Genomic DNA, 21,117 nt, shown 5'->3' with positions numbered 1-21,117 from the left:
TGGTAAGAGAGTAAAATGGAACAAATCCTTTGGAAAATAGTGTGGCAATTTCTTATAAAGGCAAACCATTTGCATTTAAAAAACCTGGTAATTCCACTACCAAGAGAAAGGAAAACTCATGCCCACATGATGACTTCTTCATGTACACTCATAACAGTTTTGTTCCTAAGAGCCCCAAATAGAGACAACTCAAATGTTCATCAGTAGATGAATGCATCGGCAAACTGGTAGCCAAGAAATGAAGGATCACTTATCAAGTACAAAAAAAAAAGGAGGCACACATGCAGCAAACAGAAATGAATCACAAAAAGATACAAAATCTCATAGTATGTGATTCCAGTATATCAGGCAAAGCGAAGCTAGAGTGACAAGTAGCAGATGAACGGCTCCCTAGAGGCTGAGGTAACAAAGATTGCAAACACACCAAGAGGAACTTTCAGAATGACAGACATACTCTATGTCTTAATTGAGATAATGGTCGCGTGAGTATATTCATTTGTCAAAACTCATCTAAGTCTGCTTAACACAGGTGCATCTTATGTAAATTGTAACTCCAGAAAGCTCATTTTCAACATTAAAAATGTGTTACCAGGCAAGGGATCTGCCTTTTGCAAAAAGCACTGGCTATTCATGCGTAAAAACCTAGGTTCAATTCCTGGCACTGTCTGATCCCTAGAGCACTGCTGGGATAAACCTTGTGTGCAGAAACTGGAGTGGCCCCAGCCAATAGGTGTGGCCAAAAAAAGGAGAAAAGAAAACGTTACCCCCTCAATTCTAGAGACTATTAAGTACTAAATATTGCTTGAATTTCACTTATCCGCCCCCCACAGGAGAGCAGACTGTGGGTTTTTCCTGTTGTTTTTGAGACCTCCTCAGTGGACTGCAGGTCCTGATGATTCTGTGCGTGAGGGATCATCCAATATGGGGGGCTGAACTTGGTGTCTTGCACACCTCAGGCATGTGCTCCTCTGAGTTACATCTCTGACCCCCTAAATAGATTATAAAGAGAGCAAAGGAGAGATAACCCATACAAATTCAACTTTTTTTAATTCTTCTCATTGCTCCCTTCAAGCAATTCAGAAAAAAAAACTGTAAAGAGAATGGGTCTGAATACATAAAACTAAGGTAAAGGGCATTCTGTATAAATTCCTAGTGTAAAGTGTAATAAGTGTAAGATTCAGAGAACTGGACAGGAGAGATAGCACAGCAGGAGGGCAATTGCCTGGCAGAAGACCGACCTGGGTTCAATCCCCAGCACCCCAAATGGTCTCAAGAACCCACCAGGAGTGATTCCTGATGGCAGAGCCAGGAGGAAGCCCTGAACACAACCAGGTGTGGCCCAAAAGCCAAAAATAAATAATATAAATGCCCAAACAACTCTAAGTAACACCGACATACATGCATGTACATAGATATTTATCACATACACACTTTTCACACATATCGTCGTATTCTATCCGGCCATCCCTCCAGTTCTCCTCCTAATGCACCCTCCTAGGTTCTGAAAATCAGGGAATTAAAGATTTCTAATCTTGGACTTTTCTATAGTAAATCAACTGGCTGTTTTTCCCTCGCAGTGGCAGGTGTGAAACTCAGAGCCACACTCAGGCAAAGCCAGTACTTCACCACTGTACAACACCCCCAACTTCCTGAGCAGTTTCCACACCCTGTAAGAAAATGGAGGCCTATAAAAAAATGAGGGGGGTGGGCCCATGGGAATTAAGTGCTTTACTGTATTAACAGAGTTTACTTGAATACATACATAAATATATATATGCATATACACGTGTGTGTGTATATATATATATGCATATATATATGACCTTTTGCTTAATACCTGACAAAACAAAACAAGGGTTATTGGTGTTATGAACTATTCTGGTTGGGGGCAGCTGTCCCTGATCTTCCTACTTAGAACTCAACAGTCCAGGCCATCAGCTAAAAATCAATGTGGGAGGGCTCGAGACATGGCTCATGTTCCGGCACGTGTCTTGCATATGTGAAGCTCTGGGCCTGATCCCTCACCACATACTCAGCATGGCTGGCTGAGCCCTGGAAGCCCCTGCAGTGGAGACAAGAACACTTCTGTACTGGGAAAGCCTTCGAATGGCACAAATGTTTCGTGAGGGACTCATGTCTAAGTTTTGTTTGGCTTTAAGAGACAAGCAAACGGGTTTGGAGTAACGAAGAAAGAGAAGGGACATTTACAGAGCGGGGGTTTCTTGTGACAGGTAATTTTCCGGACTACAGGAAGCCTAAGGAAACAAATCCCCTCTTCCTAGAAGCTCCTTCTGGCCCTTCAGTCTGGGCGTGGACTGAGCAAGGAGCCTCGGTCCCCAGGACCCCATGGGCGCTTCTCCTCTTGGGTCAGATGGCCCAGTGCAGCGCCTGATCTTGTTTACAGTCTTTGCACTAAACCTGGCACATTCTGGCATGGTGGAAAGCTTTTAAATTGCTAAAAATTGAATAAAAATCAGAAAATTAGAGAATCTAGATGACTGGAAACTCAGAAAGGGAACTAATCAGAAGGGGGAAAACAGCACAACACCTTCAACTTCAGCAAACATCCTTGGGTCCTAAATTGAGTAAATATATTAGGAATAGGTCAGAATGCCATAACCTATTTTTATCAACTCAAAATTATTCACTTTAATAACTTTCCTTTTTAATTCTATATCAAAAGGTCATGAAGACTAAAGGTTAAAGGAGAAAGGGGGAAGGGCTATGCACACGTCTAGCCATCTTGGGGTCAGCAACCCCAGACCCACCCCTATTTATCATTTCTCTGTTAATCAAGAATACATGTCCAAATAATTAGAGGTGGTTCAGAACCGAGGAAATTCAAATTAATGACACTTGTTCTGCCCTTTGGATCTATGCTAGCTGCATACTCTTCAAAATTCAGAAATCCAAGTCTCTAAAACACTTATGATCAACTAAGGTTCTTCCCTGTAAATTCAAATAAAATGTATCTTCTTCTTCTGGAGAAAAATATTCTACTTACTATAGATCATAAGTTATTTTGCCCCCGCCCCCTTTATAAGATGAAGGTCAAGTCCTTATGGTTAATATCATCAATACAGACCAATTTAGTTGGCCTATCTTTTAAATGTCCTTTTTGACAAAGAATCTATTTTTTGGTTTTAGAAACACAAGTATTAGTAGTATCTCCTAGATATTTAATATCTCAGTTTTAAACATCATGAGAAATTAAAAAAATAAATTTGACTAAATCACAGCAGGGAAAAGACAACAGAGAAACAAACAAGGAAACAGCAGCAGGGTTGACTTATGAAACATGGTATGGGATGGACAACAGAACTGTGCGTTAGAAAGGAAGGGAAAGAGAAAAGCAGATTTGAAACTCCAAAGAGCCACTTTGAAAGTTTACTTCTCTTAGACTGTGAACTAAAGAGAGCAGATACAAACGTTACTATCTTCATCCTTAGCATAAGATGCTGCATAGGACATAAAAGTGCTCAATGAAAGTAGGTAAATCTAAATTTACTTTACAAAAAAAAAAAATTTCATTATTTTATTTTTTTGTTTCTGTTTTGGGGCCACATCCTGCAGTGCTCAGGTGTTACTCCCAGCTATGCACTCATAAATCACTCCTGGAGGTGCTTAGGGACTATTTGGGATGCCTAGGATGGACCTGGGTCAGCAGCATGCAAGGCAAATGCCCTCCCTGCTGTTCGATAGCTCTGGTCCCTCTTCTGTTATTTTTAAGTAGATGTTGCCCTGGCCAAGCTGGGGCTGCTACGACACTGCCCTGTGCTGGGGACGGGCCTGCGGGCCAGGAATGGAACTCGGCCCTCAGTCCTCTTAAAGGGAAACTGAAGTCTTACACAATTGCTTCTTCCGAAAAATAAAATTATAGCCCTGAAGACTACACAAAGTTGAGCAGTATTTCTATAGAAGGTCACTAACTTTCTGCCCTGGCTAAATGTCAACTAAAATACTTTTAGTCCTTTAGTTACAAACAGAATTTTTGGTATTTCCTGTCGATTTTGCTTCTTTGGCTTCTGGCAGTGCCAGGAATCAAACCCAGGGCCACCTGCAAGCCAGGTAAGTAAGTTATCTCCAAGTCTCATCTGCCGCCCTATTTTCTCTCTTTTACAAACCATACTTCACCTGGTTTTGATCATGGATCCTATGAAGTGAGGTGATCGTGGATATTATCAGTGAAGTAAAGAGATTATATCAAATTTATGGAAATACCATCATTTCCCTAAATTCTTTTTTAACAAAAGACTTTTCTGTTGTAACAATGTGGCATTTGAGAGCAACATAAAAAGGCCATTTCCCACCCAAAAGATAATTACTAAGGGTTGTACTTTGAAAGTTAAAAAGTTTTAAGTCTTTCTAGTGCTTTGTGCTCAAGAAAAGTTATAAAACAGAATTCTGGAGAAGCTGAGCAAGTGCTCTTCAGCCTCACTGCACAATCATCCTGAGAAAGCCACAAGCAGGGGCCACTCGGGAAAGCAGTGCTGGGAAGGCAGCACCGGATGGTGGCAGTACGAAGGCAGCATGCCAGCCGTGCCTGGTGCCACTTACCTCAGTGAAAGCACATTCGTCTTTCCTCACCTTCCATTTTATTACATGACCAAACTTCTCTCCGTCTCACCTCTTAAGAATTAGCTTCAGGGAAGGGTGTGGAGAAAAGCCATGTGCAACCTCATAAAAACAGCTCATTTCTAAACTGCTGCCAGGCATACATGTTTTATGAGTCAGACCTCAGATAATCCTTTGATTAAGAAGCTTCTTGATTCTAAACGCACAAGGCTGCCAACAAGGGGGGCAAGCAGCTCCAAGTATGCTGGTTTCACTTCTTGAGATGCTCACAAGCAAGAAGACTCTTTTCCCTTACCTTTCATTCCACCTTAGAGATGTTTGAAAGAGCAGGAAACCCAATCAAGGTCAGTCAAATGATTAGTCCACTGATTCTCTTTTATGGAAATCATTCACCCCAACCTCACCAACTGGTCATTCAAAACTCATTTAGTGACAGTTGTCAATGTTTCAAGCTCATGCAAAGACAGTAACTAGCAAAAATCCAAGGTGCAGACAAGGCCTGGGACAGTGATTCAAGTGGTGGAGAGAGCACAAGTCTTGCCATATGCTAGGCCCTGAACCCCAGCTCCACATGGAACTCTTGGGTGTGGCCCCAAGAACTGAAAAACAAAATGAACCAAAAATTTGTGTGTGAGAGAACAGTTTTAAATCCAGAAGTCGGATTACCAGAGGCTAAGAAGAGCAGGATCTCTGAGGAGAGGGAAGGATCAAAATGTAGACTCCTGGGGCCGGAGCGATAGCACAGCGGGTAGGGCGTTTGCCTTGCACGCGGCCGACCCGGGTTCGATCCCCGGCATCCCATATGGTCCCCCAAGCACTGCCAGGAGCAATTTCTGAGTGCAAAGCCAGGAATAACCCCTGAGCATCGCTGGGTGTGACCCAAAAAGAAAAAAAAAAAAATGTAGACTCCTTGCAAGGCTGAAGAAAACTGAAAAATAACAATTTGGTGGTAATATAAAGCAAATTAAGAACTCTCTCTTTTCTAGATATGGAAAGTCTGAATTTTTTAAGACTGGAACGTAAAACACTCCACTCATCACTCTCCACACTAAGGCGGCGTGAGTCAATGATTTCCTTCTGCCATGAGCAGAATGTCCGAGTCCCCACAGCCCCAGGCCCCCATATTTCTGCCCTCACCCCGTGTCATGACGTTAGAAGAGGGGGCCTTTGAATGAGAAAAGAAACCAGAACATGCATTCTCTTTCTCTTCACTCACACATCTGTACCACGGAGGGGCAGATGAGCACACAATGGAAAGGGAAGCGCCGGGCCCTGGCTGTGCGCAGCCCTGAGCTCACAACTCCAGTTGTCCCCTGCTGTCCGTGCTGCCCTGGTGCCACATACACACAGGCAAGAGGGAATCAGGTGGTTTTCATGTGGCTGGTTTTCATGTAGCTGGTACTTAGTAGTAGTTGGAATTTCTTCATAAAACTAAGACAGAACTTCAAAGAAGTTCGGTCTAATTTGAAACCCCCTGACTAAATCTCTTGTCCCACAAAACCCTGCAAAGGTTACACTACATTCATTACGTTCTAGTGGGGAAAACAAGTATTACTAAAGTTACTGATCAGAAAATATGCCTGCACATGTTTAACAGACTCCAAATGAGAGAGGGAACATGAGGGGAAATGGACTAGATACCATCTACTATCACATTGGGCAGAAACTTAAGACAGGAAATCAATACAAAACAAGTGTTTGGGTGCCTTTTAAAATGAACAGAAAAGGGCCGGAGCAATAGTACAGCAGATAGGGTGCTTGCCTTGTTAGTAATCAACCCAGGGTTCAAGCCCCAGCACTACGTATAGGCCCCCAATACCTGCCAGGAATGATCCTTGGGTGTAGAGATAGGAGTAAGCATTGAGTACCACTGGGTGTGACCCCAAAGCCAAGAAATAATAAAATGAACAACAAATTTCACAAAATAGCATTAAAAATGGCATATAAATTTCAAAACAATCTGTGTTGTGTTAAGCATCCAGCTAATAAAGTTTATCAAAAAGAAATGATGCATATTGATGGTATAGTGTGTAGTGCAAGGGATCAAATTCAGGGACTCACACAGACAAGCCAAGTGCTCAACCACCCAACTTGGCCCAAAAAAGACAATGTCGAATTTCAAAATCTAAAGTGGGCTTGTTAAAGACTCTTTGCTAAGGCAATGTCATTTGTTGCTTCAATTACTTGACCCATTCCAGTACTTTCTGGCCACTCTAAATTTCCTAGAGCAGTGTTCCCTAAAGTGGACAATGCTGTTCCCTGGGGAGGCCATGGAATGAGGGGGACAGAGAGGGCAGTAATGTCCTTGAGTACAATTAGGGAGTATTTCCTGTTTGTTCCCTTACACAGGGTTGGTTTTCAGGGAGGCACTGATTGGCTTCTTTTCTGAAATGGGGTGGCAGGCCAAACCTCTGTGCTGGAAATTCTTATCCATACTCATAGCACATAATCTGAAAACTCTATTCACACAGGTGATAAAATACTTGTCATGTCAAAGAGTTAAAATTAAGTTGGTGGGCTAATTCTGTTCTGATCAACTCACCCCTCTAACAAGTCCTTTTTTAATGACTCCTGGCTGAGTTCCTTCCCAAAAAAGGCATTTCAAGGGTTCTCGAGCAACAAATACCCAGAGAAGCCACACCTTACTTCCCCATTACCACTTAAACTGTTTCTGTTCCTACCAAGCCAATAGCATGTCTGGACTAGTGCTAATATTCCTATCACTGGTAAGAAAAATATTAGTATAATATTTCTACTCATAGATTCCTAAATTGTTAGTCCTCATCCAAAGTAAACAGCAAGCTTTTGCAAACATACCACAGATCTAGGAAAACAGTGAGTGAGATGAAATACAACATAGCAAAGGCTACTGGAAAAAAATGGAGCTTTAAAGACAGTGTTCACATTCCTAAGGAGAATAAGCCATAAGAAGCTCTTTTTATAGAACAGCAAGACAGAGCCTTTAGAGATTCGGAAGCTACTTCTTACTTGTGAGGAGTCAAATATTTTAGAAGGGGGGGAAGGAAAATCATCAACTTGGCATGACAAAAAGCACAGTACACATTTCCTGTGGAACTACGTAAGAGAACTGGTCACAAAAATCCAAGCAAAGGACTCTAAGCAGGTCTTTAAACTGAAGCGTTAACTGGCTTATTACAACTGAACACTAAAGTCTCGTAATAGTGAAGTGGCAGAAGATGTCATTGGGAAAATGTCAAGAGGGATGCTGCCATTTTTATGTATGTTTTCCTCTCAGACATGTCAGAGTAGGAAACCAACAGCTGGGGAAATTCCACTGGATTTTATTTAAAAAGCCCTGGTTTTCCTTTAATGCAAAATTTTTCCAAATTTGAATACTCTTTAAGAGAAATGTAGTTATTAGGAGATAAACTTAAAAGTCTGTTTCCAGGTCCTGCTTCTCTATGTACTTTTCTCAAAAAACCAAGTAGATGTCAAAATGAAGGAAGAAGGCAGATACAACTTTGCAGAGGAAAGAGAAAAATATGTACAAACTTCACAAACATTAAAGATAGACCACAGTTCAGAAATATCTGTGTTTCAATCCTCTGTTGCAAAGATCACCATTCAGATCAAACCTGCTCTTCATAAAGATTATTTTTAAATGGTACCATTTAGAAATTTCCTAATGAGCTTGGGAAATTTTTATGAAAGGCACAGACAAATTTCTTAATCTAAAACAATAAAATATTTAGAATAATTTTGTTTCATTTTGGGGCCACACCCAGTGAAGCTCAGGGCTTACTCCTTAGCTCTGCACTCAGGAATTATTCCTGGCAGTAGTCAGGGGACCATACGGGATGTTGAGGATCAAATCTTGGTTGGCTGCATGCAAAGCAAACTCTCTACCTGCTGCATTATCACTCTGGCCCCAATTTAGGCATTTTTGTTGTTGTGAACAAATTATATAAGAATGAAATTTCCAGAGAATGAGAATCAAAAGTAAACAAAAATTCAATTAAAACGACATTCAATAAAAACCCTTCTAATTGATCTAAATCACACCAATACTCTACTCAGAGAACAAGAATAGAAGCACTGACGAATCTTCACATGAGCAGAACTCTGCATACAGGACTCGGGGAGATGCTGCTAAGAGTTCAAAGTCTGCCATGTAGTATGGAGGTATCTGACCCAGGTTAGAGAGAGACACTTTCCTGACATTGACAAGATGAAAGATGGTGGGTCAGGTGGCCTGTTCGTACTCTTCAAGGTTAGTTTCTAGCAACCTTAAGCTTCCACATCACAGCCACATAAAGATCCCAGGCTCCCTTTCCCTGCGGTAGATCATGCCATGCAGAGCAGACACAGGAAGGCTGCAGTTATAAGATAAATATAGAAATAAGGAAAGGAAAGAACACAAAGCAAGCTCCAAAGGTGCAAGGCTGCGTGAGCTACGTCAGCTTACCATATATCTCGGATCTACTCTCCTCTGAACTAGACTTTGTCTTCTTGGAGGAGCTATCTGCACAGGAGCGGGAGAAAAGGAGAGAGATATAGAAAACATGGAGACCAATGTAAGGGAAAATTCATGGGGGAAAAGAATGAATCATGATCAAGTTAAATCGTGCAAACATGAAGTATGAACATCACAGGTGATAGCACTTAGAACAGTCACAAACAGCACAGGTAATGACATATTTCAAAGATTTACTGAAGAAAAGAATGCAATAAAAAATATGTTCAAACAAAACAACACATGAATAGTCTAAAAATTCATTATCTAACTACTGTAGAGACAAAAGCACTAACAGTGCAATAATTTTGTTATAAAGCATTATATTCCAGTTTGTTAAATGTGTCACTGGAGAGGGACACATCACAGAAGAACAGTTTCAGAGTAAGTCACCCTAACGAGACTAGAGAGTCTTTCCAAATATAGGGAGACATTTGTCACTCATAATAGCCAGGCAATACCCAGCTGTATTAACGAAAGCCACTGAGATCTGTGACATAAAATTTAGGTGTCAGAAATCAAAGAATTACCTCTTAGAGGAGACCCAGAAGTTAATTACACACTGCATAATACCACCACCAAAACCTTCAACACTAATCACTGGAATTTTATTTTTACCTACTACCCAAGGTGACTTATTTTTATTTACTTCTGACTTTTCTCTTTCTAAATAATGTTTATATTGTTTTCAAAATAAAAGCACAATTTATACTAAATATGAAATAATTTCAATGACAAAAGTACTCCCAAAATTGTTAAACATTAATGAATTAAAATACCTAAAAACAACTATATAACCTTCAGGTATCAGAGATGTTAGCATTTAATTGTTTTATCTTTTATCACAGGAACATATAACACATAAATATGTGTTAAAAAATATATATCAGTCTCAAATGATAAAAGCAAAATTATCAAGTCATTTTTAAAGATTGAATTCTGAGTTAGCTTACAGGGAGAAAGCAAACGCCTATCCCTTATGAGAGGAGCTGACTCCAGGAAAGAACAACACTACCAAGATAGTAAGACGCACCCTATATTCAGAACAACTTTGACCGAAGAAAAAGTGATCTAACTCACTTTCTCACTCTGAGACGAGACTATCATTCATTTTTTAATTTGTAGCTATTTAAAACTTCAATTTACCATGAATACCACACCTAAATTCTAGTTATAGAAATTTGTGGTTGTTACCACCTTGATATTATGACATACTACTTTTCATACCTATGGTCAAACTTATGACATGATCATTATCATCGCTACTTTCACATATAGTAGTACCTTCTATACTGCCCTTCCATAGCAGAATCCAGAGCGCAGAAAGTGAACAATGTGCGTTCCTCTTGAATGCAAGGTCAGCTATTATATAGTTGGAAAGGAGAGTCCTAAACTGATCAACCAGTTACTCCCTATGTGTGATGTGGCTATGTAGCTTAAACAATATCACTCTCAACTTCACCACTCTTAGTATCCTTTGTAAGAATAAAGGGTATTTTACCTGTGGGGTCAAAATCATGGGATGCACTGCGCTCAACTTTCTGCTTCTTATCTGTTGGTGACTCTCGGTTCAAAATACTTCCATGCCTAAATTAAAGCAATCAAATGTTTAGTATAAGATAATCATTATAATATTTTTTAAATCCCTAATATGTTTTTCAAAGAGAGATCAACAAACCATTTTATATTCTCCTAACTCTAAATATTTTTTCACTTAGCTTTAAAACTCAGTCTATGTTACATGTAATGCAAATCTACTTATTTGTGTTTTTAAAGAGCTCACACATAATAAAAGTTGCATTAATTAAGAATTGATACTAAACTTGTTCAATCTTGTAAACAATAGCCTGACTATTTTTCGTGGTTTTTCTAGGTCAATTACTGCTTTTCCATTTAACAAAGAAGAGTTATTAAACACATTTCCCGATCTTATGTAGTGTGTTCAGATTTTTAAAAATCACTGCAGGCTGCAGAAAGAGCTTGAAGAGCATGTCTGGTGCACAGGGCCCTAGGCTAAAGCCCTAGCCCAACAGAGCCTTCTAAAAATCATGAGGTATGGCCCTAGTAGCCCCATACTGCTGGGGAAGCACCCTCCAAAACCAGTATCACTGTAGATACAGCAGGAGGAGGACAGTTAAAAACAAATGCTCTGTTAAGCACTTCATAAAGTGTGCTCCTCCAAGAGAGCACCAAACCCAGAGACACTTTGTTTCCTCTGTCCGAGCCAATGGTAAGGGTCAGGTTAAGAGTTGGATGGAGGGACCATGACTCTAACAAATGATGCTAAATAACTGAAATGTCAAGATTAGCTCTAGTATCCTGGACTATGGTGTCACTAAAAATGCTAAAAGTGGGGCCGGAGCGATAGTACAGCGGGTAGGGCGTTTGCCTTGCACGCGGCCGACCTGGGTTCGATCCCCGGCATCCCATATGGTCCCCTGAGCACTGCCAGGAGTAATTTCTGAGTGCAAAGCCAGGAGTAACCCCTGAGCATCGCTGGGTGTGACCCAAAAAGCAAAAAAAAAAAAAAAAAAAAAAAAAAAAAATGCTAAAAGTAATATAATAACAAAAATAACAGGGGCCAGAGTGATAGTATAGTGGATAGGGTGTTTGCCTTGCACATGCTGACTGGGGTCGATCCTGGCATCCCATAAGGGTCCCCCGATCACCACCAGGAGTAATTCCTGAGTGCAGAGACAGGAGTAACCCCTGAGCATCACCAGATGTGATCCAAAAAGCAAAAAAAAAAAAAAGAATAACATAATACCTACATTTATGACAATCAGAAGAAAACGATAAAATCTCAAAGAACAAACACTGAGAAAGAGGTATTTAAGGCAGATAAATGAATAAATATGGAGCTATGGATTGGGCACAAGCTTATCTGAATTATTTTGGAATTTTTTAGTTTAGTGATCTAATTTGTCAGTGTTATTTAACGGTAGTCACAGTTACTAACAGCAGTTAATGTGATAAACACATCAGAACTGGCTATCCATTTACACTCTCCAATCCATTCATTCACACTGAAAACAGTCACAGCAGACTTTTAAAATAAAATCACATCAAAAAGAATGACCTTAAATATCAGTTTAAAGAAACTTTTAAAATGCTTATCTCATAAACATTAAAATGTTACCAAAACAATTGTCTTACAGAAAAAATATGAAACACCTATTATACTTTAAATCTGTGAAACACTTTGAAATTTTTTTCATTTAATTCCATGCTTTCAAAAGCCACAAAAATACACTGTAATTTCAAAGAAATTCTTCAATAAAAAAAAAAAACTCACCTAAGTATATAAAGCACATTTGAAAAACTTACCTTATAGGTTTTTTGAGGGGAAACCTGAAACAAACAAAAAGAAATAATTTCACTTGGAAGACTCACTAAACCCATTCGTTTAGATAAAACATAATAAGGTTTAAAAATCTTACACCAACATTCCCAAAGCAAGAATCAACAAACAGGTGTCATCTGAAGATACCATTTTTAAACAGTCACTATTCTGTTAAGCCCTAAACTGCAAGCACATCCAAACAATAACAGCTAAATTTATGAAAGTTTACTAGATGCTATGTAATATTCTGAACTCTTCACGTGCATTAGCTCATTCAGACCTTAAAACTTATGAGGAACGGCCCGATACTAGCTCTCGGGTAGCATGTGGGATAAGATACTTGCTAGTATGTGGGATAAGATACCTGCTTTGCAGGTGTCAACCCAGTAAGATTCCCTGCACCTCACAGGATCTCTTGAGCTTTGTCACAAGTGAGCATTACCAGGTATGGTCACCCACCTGTCTGCCCCACCCCAACAAAAACCACTCCCCAGGGGGAAAAAAACTATGACTATATGTCTACTTTGCACACTTTTTTTTAAAAAGAAGTGGCATAGAAATAGTCTACCATTAATATACTTTATCTCCCTACAAATTCAAGTTTCTTCCTACACATCATCTCTTCCCTTCCTCAAAATACCTGGGTCTATTCTATTGATAAGTATCACATCATGACCTCAATTACTTGCTTGGCCTTCTAAAAGAAATTGCCATTAGGCAATAACCATCAGTTATCTCTTGGTTATGCAAACTGTAAGAACTACCGCATTTTTCCTTGGCTTACTTTTTTTGGAAAAAAATAGTACAAGTGGCTCTAAGAATGTGATACTGTAAGGGCCAGAGAGATAGGACAGTGCGGTAGGCGTTTTTGCCTTGCATGCAGCCAACCCAGGTTTGATCCCCATGATTCCATAAGTCCCCTGAGCAAGCCAGGAGTGATTACTGAATGCAGAGCCAGGAGTAAACCCTGAGCCTCACCAGGTGTGGCCCAAAAACCAAAAGCAAAAAAAAAAAAAAAAAGTGTTGTTTGTGTTGTTACACATAAAAATTAATCCAAGTCTAAATTTCCTCTTAATTCTTTTTTTCATTTCTGTTCTTTGTGCCAGTACGAAGATTTGAACTAAGGACCTCATGCAAGGTATGCTCTGACCACTGATTCATAGTCCCAGCTCTTTATCTGTCTTCTTCTAAGAAAATATTTCAACACGACATATATGTAAAGGTTATCCATCTATAAGAACAGAAGTTATTGGGGCTGGAGCAATAGCACAGCGGGTAGGGCGTTTGCCTTGCAAGCGGCCAACCCGGGTTCGATTCCCAGCATCCCATATGGTCCCCCAAGCACCGCCAGGAGTAATTCCTGAGTGCATGAGCCAGGAGTAATTCCTGAGTGCATGAGCCAGGAGTAACCCCTGTGCATCACCGGGTATGACCCAAAAACCCAAAAAAAAAAAGAGCAGAAGTTATCAAGAATATCAGTTATTTTTTAAAGTAAAGAGATTATTAATAAGGGCACTAAAGAAACAAACCATTCCTATTTCAATCGGCATGGAGGGGGTAGTTCAATTTAAAATAACCCTAAAGGGGCTGGAGAGCTAGCACAGCGGGTAGGGTGTTTGCCTTGCACTCAGCCAACCCGGATTCGATTCCCAGCATCCCATATGGTCCCCTGAGCACCGCCAGGAGTAACTCCTGAGTGCAGAGCCAGGAGTGGCCCCTGTGCATTGCCAGGTGTGACCCAAAAAAGCAAATAAATAAATAAATAACATAATCCTAAAAGGTTTAATTTAAAAGAACCTCTAAAGACTAACAGAACCCAAAGATTTCCCTACTAGCAATTGCATGCTGGGGTAGTGAGAAAAGATGGTTCTGGAATCTGGAAAAAGAGGGCAAGGTTTGAGCAAATACTAATTCCAAATGACAGTCAAGTCTTCAGAAATGATCCCAAGTAGTCCATCCTTACTTGAGGGCTGGATGATAGAAATAAGATTTTTTAAATACACAGATGAATATGTAAGTTGGCAGAGGAGGAATCCCAACAAAGCTTCTACAGTCGGTAACCTTTGCCACTGGGCCTCCCTGTTCTTATTAAAACTACAGCTCTGAAACAATGCTGTATACGTCAGGGCCTGCAATATCCAGGGAGATTCTGGGAAAGAATCCCGGAAGTTCCCAGACCACTGATTGTACACCAGTTTCCTGAGCTATTTTCTTCTGAAAAGGTAGGAAAAGAACACAAATGAAATGAGAAGATGGAGAACAAGAAGCACTCTACAGTTTATCTTATTTATCATCATCTACTCAATGCAGTCATTGAGCACAGATATTTTCTCAGAAAAACTTCAAAAACACAATAGTTTATTTCAAGTCACTGAAGTCTCTGGTGAACTAACTACATATGCAGAAATTTGAAGTTTGTGTAGACACACACACACATTCAGGGTTTTGTAAAATTTCCAGTAACACACACACACACACACACACACACACACCCCTTCAGAATTTTGTAAAATTTCCAGTATTTGGTGGAAAGTGAGATGGAGGTGTCAGAAACAAGAAGCTATGGCTCCCCACACCAGCCCCCTAAACAAGACAGCAACAACCTGGCAGGGGCAGAGTGGTGGGACTAAGTTATCAACTATGAGAGAATAAAATGTATCACTGAAATTCAAAGTGGCAAGTGAAAAGGGAAAACACCAAAAGTCAAACTCTGTGAAGAAAAGGAGCCTTCTGAAAGCCTGGCTGAGACAGGGCGTGGTGCCCACAAAGGAGTTTTTAAGATGAGTCAGAAAAGACAAAGTGCTGTGAGTAAGAAAGAAAAGATCATCAATACTAACTAAAGCTGCAGAAAGACCAGGTTAAGGTGGCAAAGAGGAGCCATGTTCGAAACAACAAACCGGGCTGAGTCAGGAGGAGAAAGAATTCAGGGGTACAAACATCTTTCTTCGCAAATTTCTGTCCAATATGAAAATAATGACACTCTCTCCTTTGGTTAGATGGAAGAAAGCTCCACTAGAATACTGACATGCTTCCTAGCCTATTCAAACTCTGGCTGGCTATTTTAAATATTACACTGATAACTTGGGCACACAGCCAACAATAAACATGTCCATCTATGTATGTGTGCACACATTTTTCTTGATACAAGACAAAATCAAAGTGCTGATAAGATCTGTGATAAAGCATTGAGGTCACTGGGATCAGGGACTAAAAGCCCTCACTCCGGTTACCAAGGCTAAGCATACTCATATGCCAGAAACCCTAAGCAGGGGTCTTCCATGTCACATTTATTCATTTGACAGTGGGGGCCTTTCCCTTAGATACCTCCCCAAATATCAGATTTTCATACTCCTCATATACTACTACAGTATAGAGATTTGATGATTTAATAACCATAAATCAAGAACTAACATATATCTGAGCAAAACCATTTTCAAGTCAGGTTTAGCCAATATATATACACATTATGTGATTTAGTAACTTGAATAACCCTTTAAGAATGTCAAAACAGGATCCAGGGAGATGGCTCAAAGGGCTGAAGCACATGCTTTGCATGCAAAAGTCCCAAGTTTATTCCCTAGCACTGCATGGTCTCCGGAGCACCATCAGGAGCAAGCCCCAAGCACTGAGCTGCAAGATATACTCTAGCATCACTGGGTGTAGCCCAAAATCCTAAAAATTATTAAGCAGAATTTCTTCTGGATTTAAAAAATTGGGAAGAACAGCCCAAGTCACATGTTTGCCTTATAATTGCCTCCTAGAAATTTGCCTTTTATTGATTTCAATGAGACAAGAGCTTGTCTTTTGACACTACTCCAAGAAAAAGTGTGAAATATCCTAATTCTTCCTTAAGAACTAGGATATTCATATTCATACCTTAAATGTTACCCCATCTCTCCTCCAAAGCTTTCTTTGGGTTTAGTTCAGATGGGGAATTTAGGAGTCTACATGTTTCTTAATATGGGACAGCTGAAATAAAGAGGAGGAAGTTAAGAAAACTTTACATACCTTGGATAGTGGTCAAGCTTTCATTAGTAGTCAAACAATGTTAGTTACTAAATTTAGGATTCAAAAAATTTCCATTGTAAGATACATCCTGAGTTTAGCAAAGTCAAAAGGTAGAGGGGAAAACCCATTTTCCTTGGAATTAATGAGATATACTACTATTTTATTGTTATCCACATCAGTGGGATAGTTACAAGACAAAACTCTACAAAATAGATAATTCTATGGCTCGACCTCCATAAAATTATGACACACATCCATGTAAAACATGTAGTATTGCAATATTGTTATAACTGATAAAAATAACACAAGATCCAAAGACCTTAAGGAGTAAGGACTCCTGAGAAAAGTTATAATTTGGTTCATATTCTAGTGTTACAATTTAAAAGGTATTTTTGGGGGGTATGGTGCCGCCAGCAGGTCAACCTGTACCTGTGGGGTCAGTGCATCAGCAGTCTGATGGTGCCTTCAGATTTCAGATACCCCAAAATTGCTGCTGTGCCTTTGGCCAGACCCCAACAACTTGGGACCAAGTTTACCAAGAAATTAAATGGCCAAAAGTTACGTATGTGGGAGACACAACCACAAACCACCTCCAGCTCAGCTATATAAACTCATTTATTGGCCTTATTTCAGAGATCCATAAATCTCAAAAGAGATCAAAAGATGCAGTTAGGGGGCTGGAGCGATAGAACAGTGAGTAGGGCGTTTTTGCCTTGCACGTGGCCGATCCGAGTTCAAATCCCAGCATCCCATATGGTCCCCCGAGCACTGCCGGGAGTAATTCCTGAGTGAAGAGCCAGGAGTAACCCCTGTGTGTCGCTGGGTGTGACCCAAAAAGAAAAAAAAAAAAAGACACAGTTAGGGCCTGTAGTGCAGAGGTAGGCAGGAACCCATGACTGAGAGCTACAGGCCTGCTTGGATCAGGACGGAGCCTCCTTCCCCCAGGCCCCCAGTTTTCCAGCAGCTTGGCAGTCACACCCACACACTGCCCCTCCCCCCCCACCGGGCACCATATAATCTCATCAACGGCAAAGATCCAGGGACTATAAACTAAAACTCCTGAAAGAGAGCCTCACGCATGACTCAAATTCTACAGAACCCAGGTAATGTGGAACTTTGTGACCTTGGACTCTGGGCTCAATGGCACCAGGAGTGAGATCCTCTGCCCACTTCCCCCAGTCTCCATTGACCCAGGGGTCACGCCCATAAACCACCTCCTGCCTGAGCCGGATAATCTCGTCATCAGCCATGGTCCAGATTACACAGCTGCTTCTCCCGAAAGGGAGCATAACATGAGGCCCCCATAATCATGCCACCGGACTCCGCGCCAAGCTGCTTCACACAGGATGCCCCAGAGGGGGGCGGATGAGAGCCCTCCCCACCCAAGGGACTCAGCTCCAGCAGCCAAAAACCTCCACAACCCAACCACCGCCACACTCCTCGACAAAAGTGGCTGCGCGACACATCTCATAAAGCACTCCCTACCCATTCTCCATAATCACCACACCACATTTGATTGGGTTCAGATAATAGGCAACAAATCATAGAGGAAAATATATACATATGCATATATACATATTTTCAGATATATATACCAAGGTTCACATCACCCAAAGTTTAGCAACATGTTAGTGATATCCTATAGAATGTCTTAATGGCTCCTGCCAAAATAGAACAATCTTCACACTATTTCCTATATGAACACTTTTTTGTAAGCATGTCCAGCAGTTCTTCATAACAGACAATACAAAATATATTATTTCGGTTGTGTTTTGGGACAGGGATTGGGGTTTGGGATGGAAATATCTCGAATTTGGTGGTGGGAAGGTGTAATGGTGGTGGGATTGGTGTTTGAATGTTGAATGTAATCAAACATTGTGAACTAACTTATAAAATTAAAAAATTAAAAAAAATAAAATTAAGGGCCGGAACGATAGCACAGCGGGTAGGGCGTTTGCCTTGCACGCGGCCGACCCGGGTTCGATCCCCGGCATCCCATATGGTCCCCCAAGCACCGCCAGGAGTAATTCCTGAGTGCAAAAGCCAGGAGTAACCCCTGAGCATTGCTGGGTGTGACCCAAAAAGCAAAAAAAAATAAAAATAAAAATAAAAATAAAATTAAAATAAAATAAAAGGTATTTTGGGGTCAGAGAGATAAAACAGGGTAAGGTACTTGCCTTGCATGCATACAACTCAGGTTCAATTCCCAGTATCACATATAACCCCTTGAGCACAGAACCAAGAGCAAGACCTGAGTGTGGCCAGGTATGGCCCAAACATCAAAAAAAAATTTAAAGGTGAACTTCAGTGAGTTGCTCAACCTGTCCAAGAGTTGTTTATGAAAATTATGGTACTAGCACAAACTATATGTTTGTTTTGAAAATTAAATTGAAAAAAGAGAGGTACACGCTAGGACTGACTGCATTTCTCAGCCGGAGTCGATATAGCTCTGTACACTCAAGGATATTCCAAAGGGGCCACAGATGAATCATGCAAATAGGGGCCAGGACATAAGACTAGGAGGCCAAATGGTTAGAAGAGGGGTGGCCCACAGAAAGTAAATAGGTTGAAAGGGCCTGTGGTCCAAGATTAAAAAACACCAATCAATTACATACTAATTATACATTATAAATTAACTTCGTAGCACTGCACTGTAGCACTGAGTCCCACTGTTCACCAATTTGCTCGGGTGGGCATACATTATACATACTAATCTTAATTATTATACATACTAATCTTAATTATTATTAGCTATTGAAAATAACAAAAAATAAGAACGTTAGTGAGATGGCTTCATATAATAAAGGAAAGTTTTAAACCTAAAAACAACACTTAAATAGACTTTAGCTCCACTAAGTTGACGGAATCAAATAATTTCAAGTAAGTGATGAAACCAGTTTTGAATGACCAAGTCATATTTCATAAAGTGAACATCAAAACTCAAAAGTTAACATGCTTCCCAGATACAACAGAAGATCAGATTACAACTAAAACTTTAAAATTTCTTGGCAAACAAGGTCAGTGATTTTTCTTCAACATAGTGAACTATGTTTATCATGTCTATCATTTATTAGCAAAAATGTCTATTTCTTCATCTCCCCTAAAACATGAAGAATGACCATGGCATTTCATGTTCTTTAATGTTCATCAAGCTTTTCATGTATCTATTCTATTAAGTAACTTAAAAATAACCTGATAAGTAACACTGAAAATATGAAATTAATATAAATCACCTTGCTAGCAGTGTATCAATTTTGAGGACATAGTGCTAACTTCATTTGAACTGTTATTATTTCAATCTCCATATCTCTGGACAGGTAAAGATTTATAGAACTGCGAGTAGCAAACCCTATACCGCTATCCTTCCTTCAAAGAAACCACCAGTCATAAATCATTTTACCATCTAAAATTTATAACTAGTCTAGTGTAATCACTGAAATAACTAAAAGTTATGAACTGGCCCGCCCCCAAGCCCCCCCAAAAAACTACCCTAGCATAGTCAATGAGAGAATTAAGAGCTATAAAAACCGGCCCACAAAAAAAAAAAAAGTTTCTGAACATTACCTACCTTCCTACCTTTTTACTAGAAAATAGATCCAAAGTACATAAAGTTGTTTGTAGAACTGGCAATGAATTACTTAAATCCTTAGAAGTCTAAAGTGGGAGTTCCAGCCTACTCAATGACCAATGGGAATGTCTTATAGTATTACTGGTTTTAAATCTCTAGATCTTGCAATACAGCAAAAACTAAGAAGCTCAGTTCTGGTGGAAAAGCCAAGAATGATTTAATAGAATGGATTGTAAAAATCTCAAATTAGCTTATATAAGTGTATATACATCTTATATATCACTGCTTTTACTGAAGAACTTAAATCACAAATGGACTCTTGGTAAAGATCTCTTATTTAATGAAGACTATTTGCACAACTCCATTAGTTCATCTAAATTATCCTAATTCTTTCTGCCGATGCTTTTATACATTGGATATTCATTGTTTCTGAAATGGAAAAAGTAGCTCACAAAAAAGTACAGTTTATTAAAGGCTTTTATTTCCGTGTTGACAATCTGGAACATTATCACTTTTGTGACCATTTCTTGTTAGGTTTTAAAGAAACTTTCCGTGGAGTTCCTGAGCATCACTAATAACTTAGTTTTGAGACTTCAAACAAATCACTTCAAAACAGCAATGAACTGCCAGAAAGTGTATAAAACCTTCAAACTTAAGTTACCCTCATTCCAAGGATAGTCCAGTAGGTAGGGAGCTTGCCTTGCACACAGCTGATGAGGGTTTAATCCCTGACACCCTGTATGGTTCCCCAGCACTGCCAGGAGTAATTCCTGAGTACAGAGCCAGGAGTAACCCCTGAGCATTGCCAGGTGTGGGCCAAAAGAAAGTATCCTCACTCCAGTCAATGTGATTCAAATGGGCAAACACAGGCTTATCCATATGAATGGATAGCCATATCTTTAAAGCAATAAAACTAACGAACTGAATTAAGCAGAATTGACTCATTTATTATAAGGTAGAGGTAATGCATTATTTCCACTTGACAAAGATCTTATTTACAAATCCCTATTTCAGGGTATGCCAAAGAAATAAATGCTCAACCTGGAATGGCGAAGTTTCCCATTGAGATTTTACATAAGATACAGGTAGTATTCAAATTTGTAAAGTGACTTGAAAATGTGTGTGGCATTTGTTAGGAGAAGCTGTTTT

General features: G+C 39.9%; 1 protein-coding gene across 3 annotated transcripts in view; it reads right to left on the bottom strand.

The window, feature by feature from the left end:
• Positions 1-21,117, bottom strand: part of ARHGEF12 (Rho guanine nucleotide exchange factor 12) — a 140,777-nt gene that overhangs the window by 54,492 nt on the left and 65,168 nt on the right. For 2 of the 3 annotated variants that reach the window (XM_055129918.1, XM_055129920.1), the window contains exons 2-4: positions 12,377-12,400; positions 10,551-10,636; positions 9,002-9,058 (exon numbers count right to left, since the gene is read on the bottom strand). In XM_055129918.1, the coding sequence (XP_054985893.1) occupies positions 9,002-9,058; positions 10,551-10,636; positions 12,377-12,400 (167 nt within the window). The remainder of the gene's footprint in view (positions 1-9,001; positions 9,059-10,550; positions 10,637-12,376; positions 12,401-21,117) is intronic. The other variant, XM_055129919.1, reaches the window with a different exon arrangement.

The sequence above is a fragment of the Sorex araneus genome, chromosome 3 (assembly GCF_027595985.1).
Source record: "Sorex araneus isolate mSorAra2 chromosome 3, mSorAra2.pri, whole genome shotgun sequence".
In the NCBI taxonomy this organism is placed as follows: Eukaryota; Metazoa; Chordata; class Mammalia; order Eulipotyphla; family Soricidae; genus Sorex; species Sorex araneus.
The sequence above is the reverse complement of the archived record's forward strand: the minus strand, read 5'-3'. Positions and strand labels throughout refer to the sequence as shown.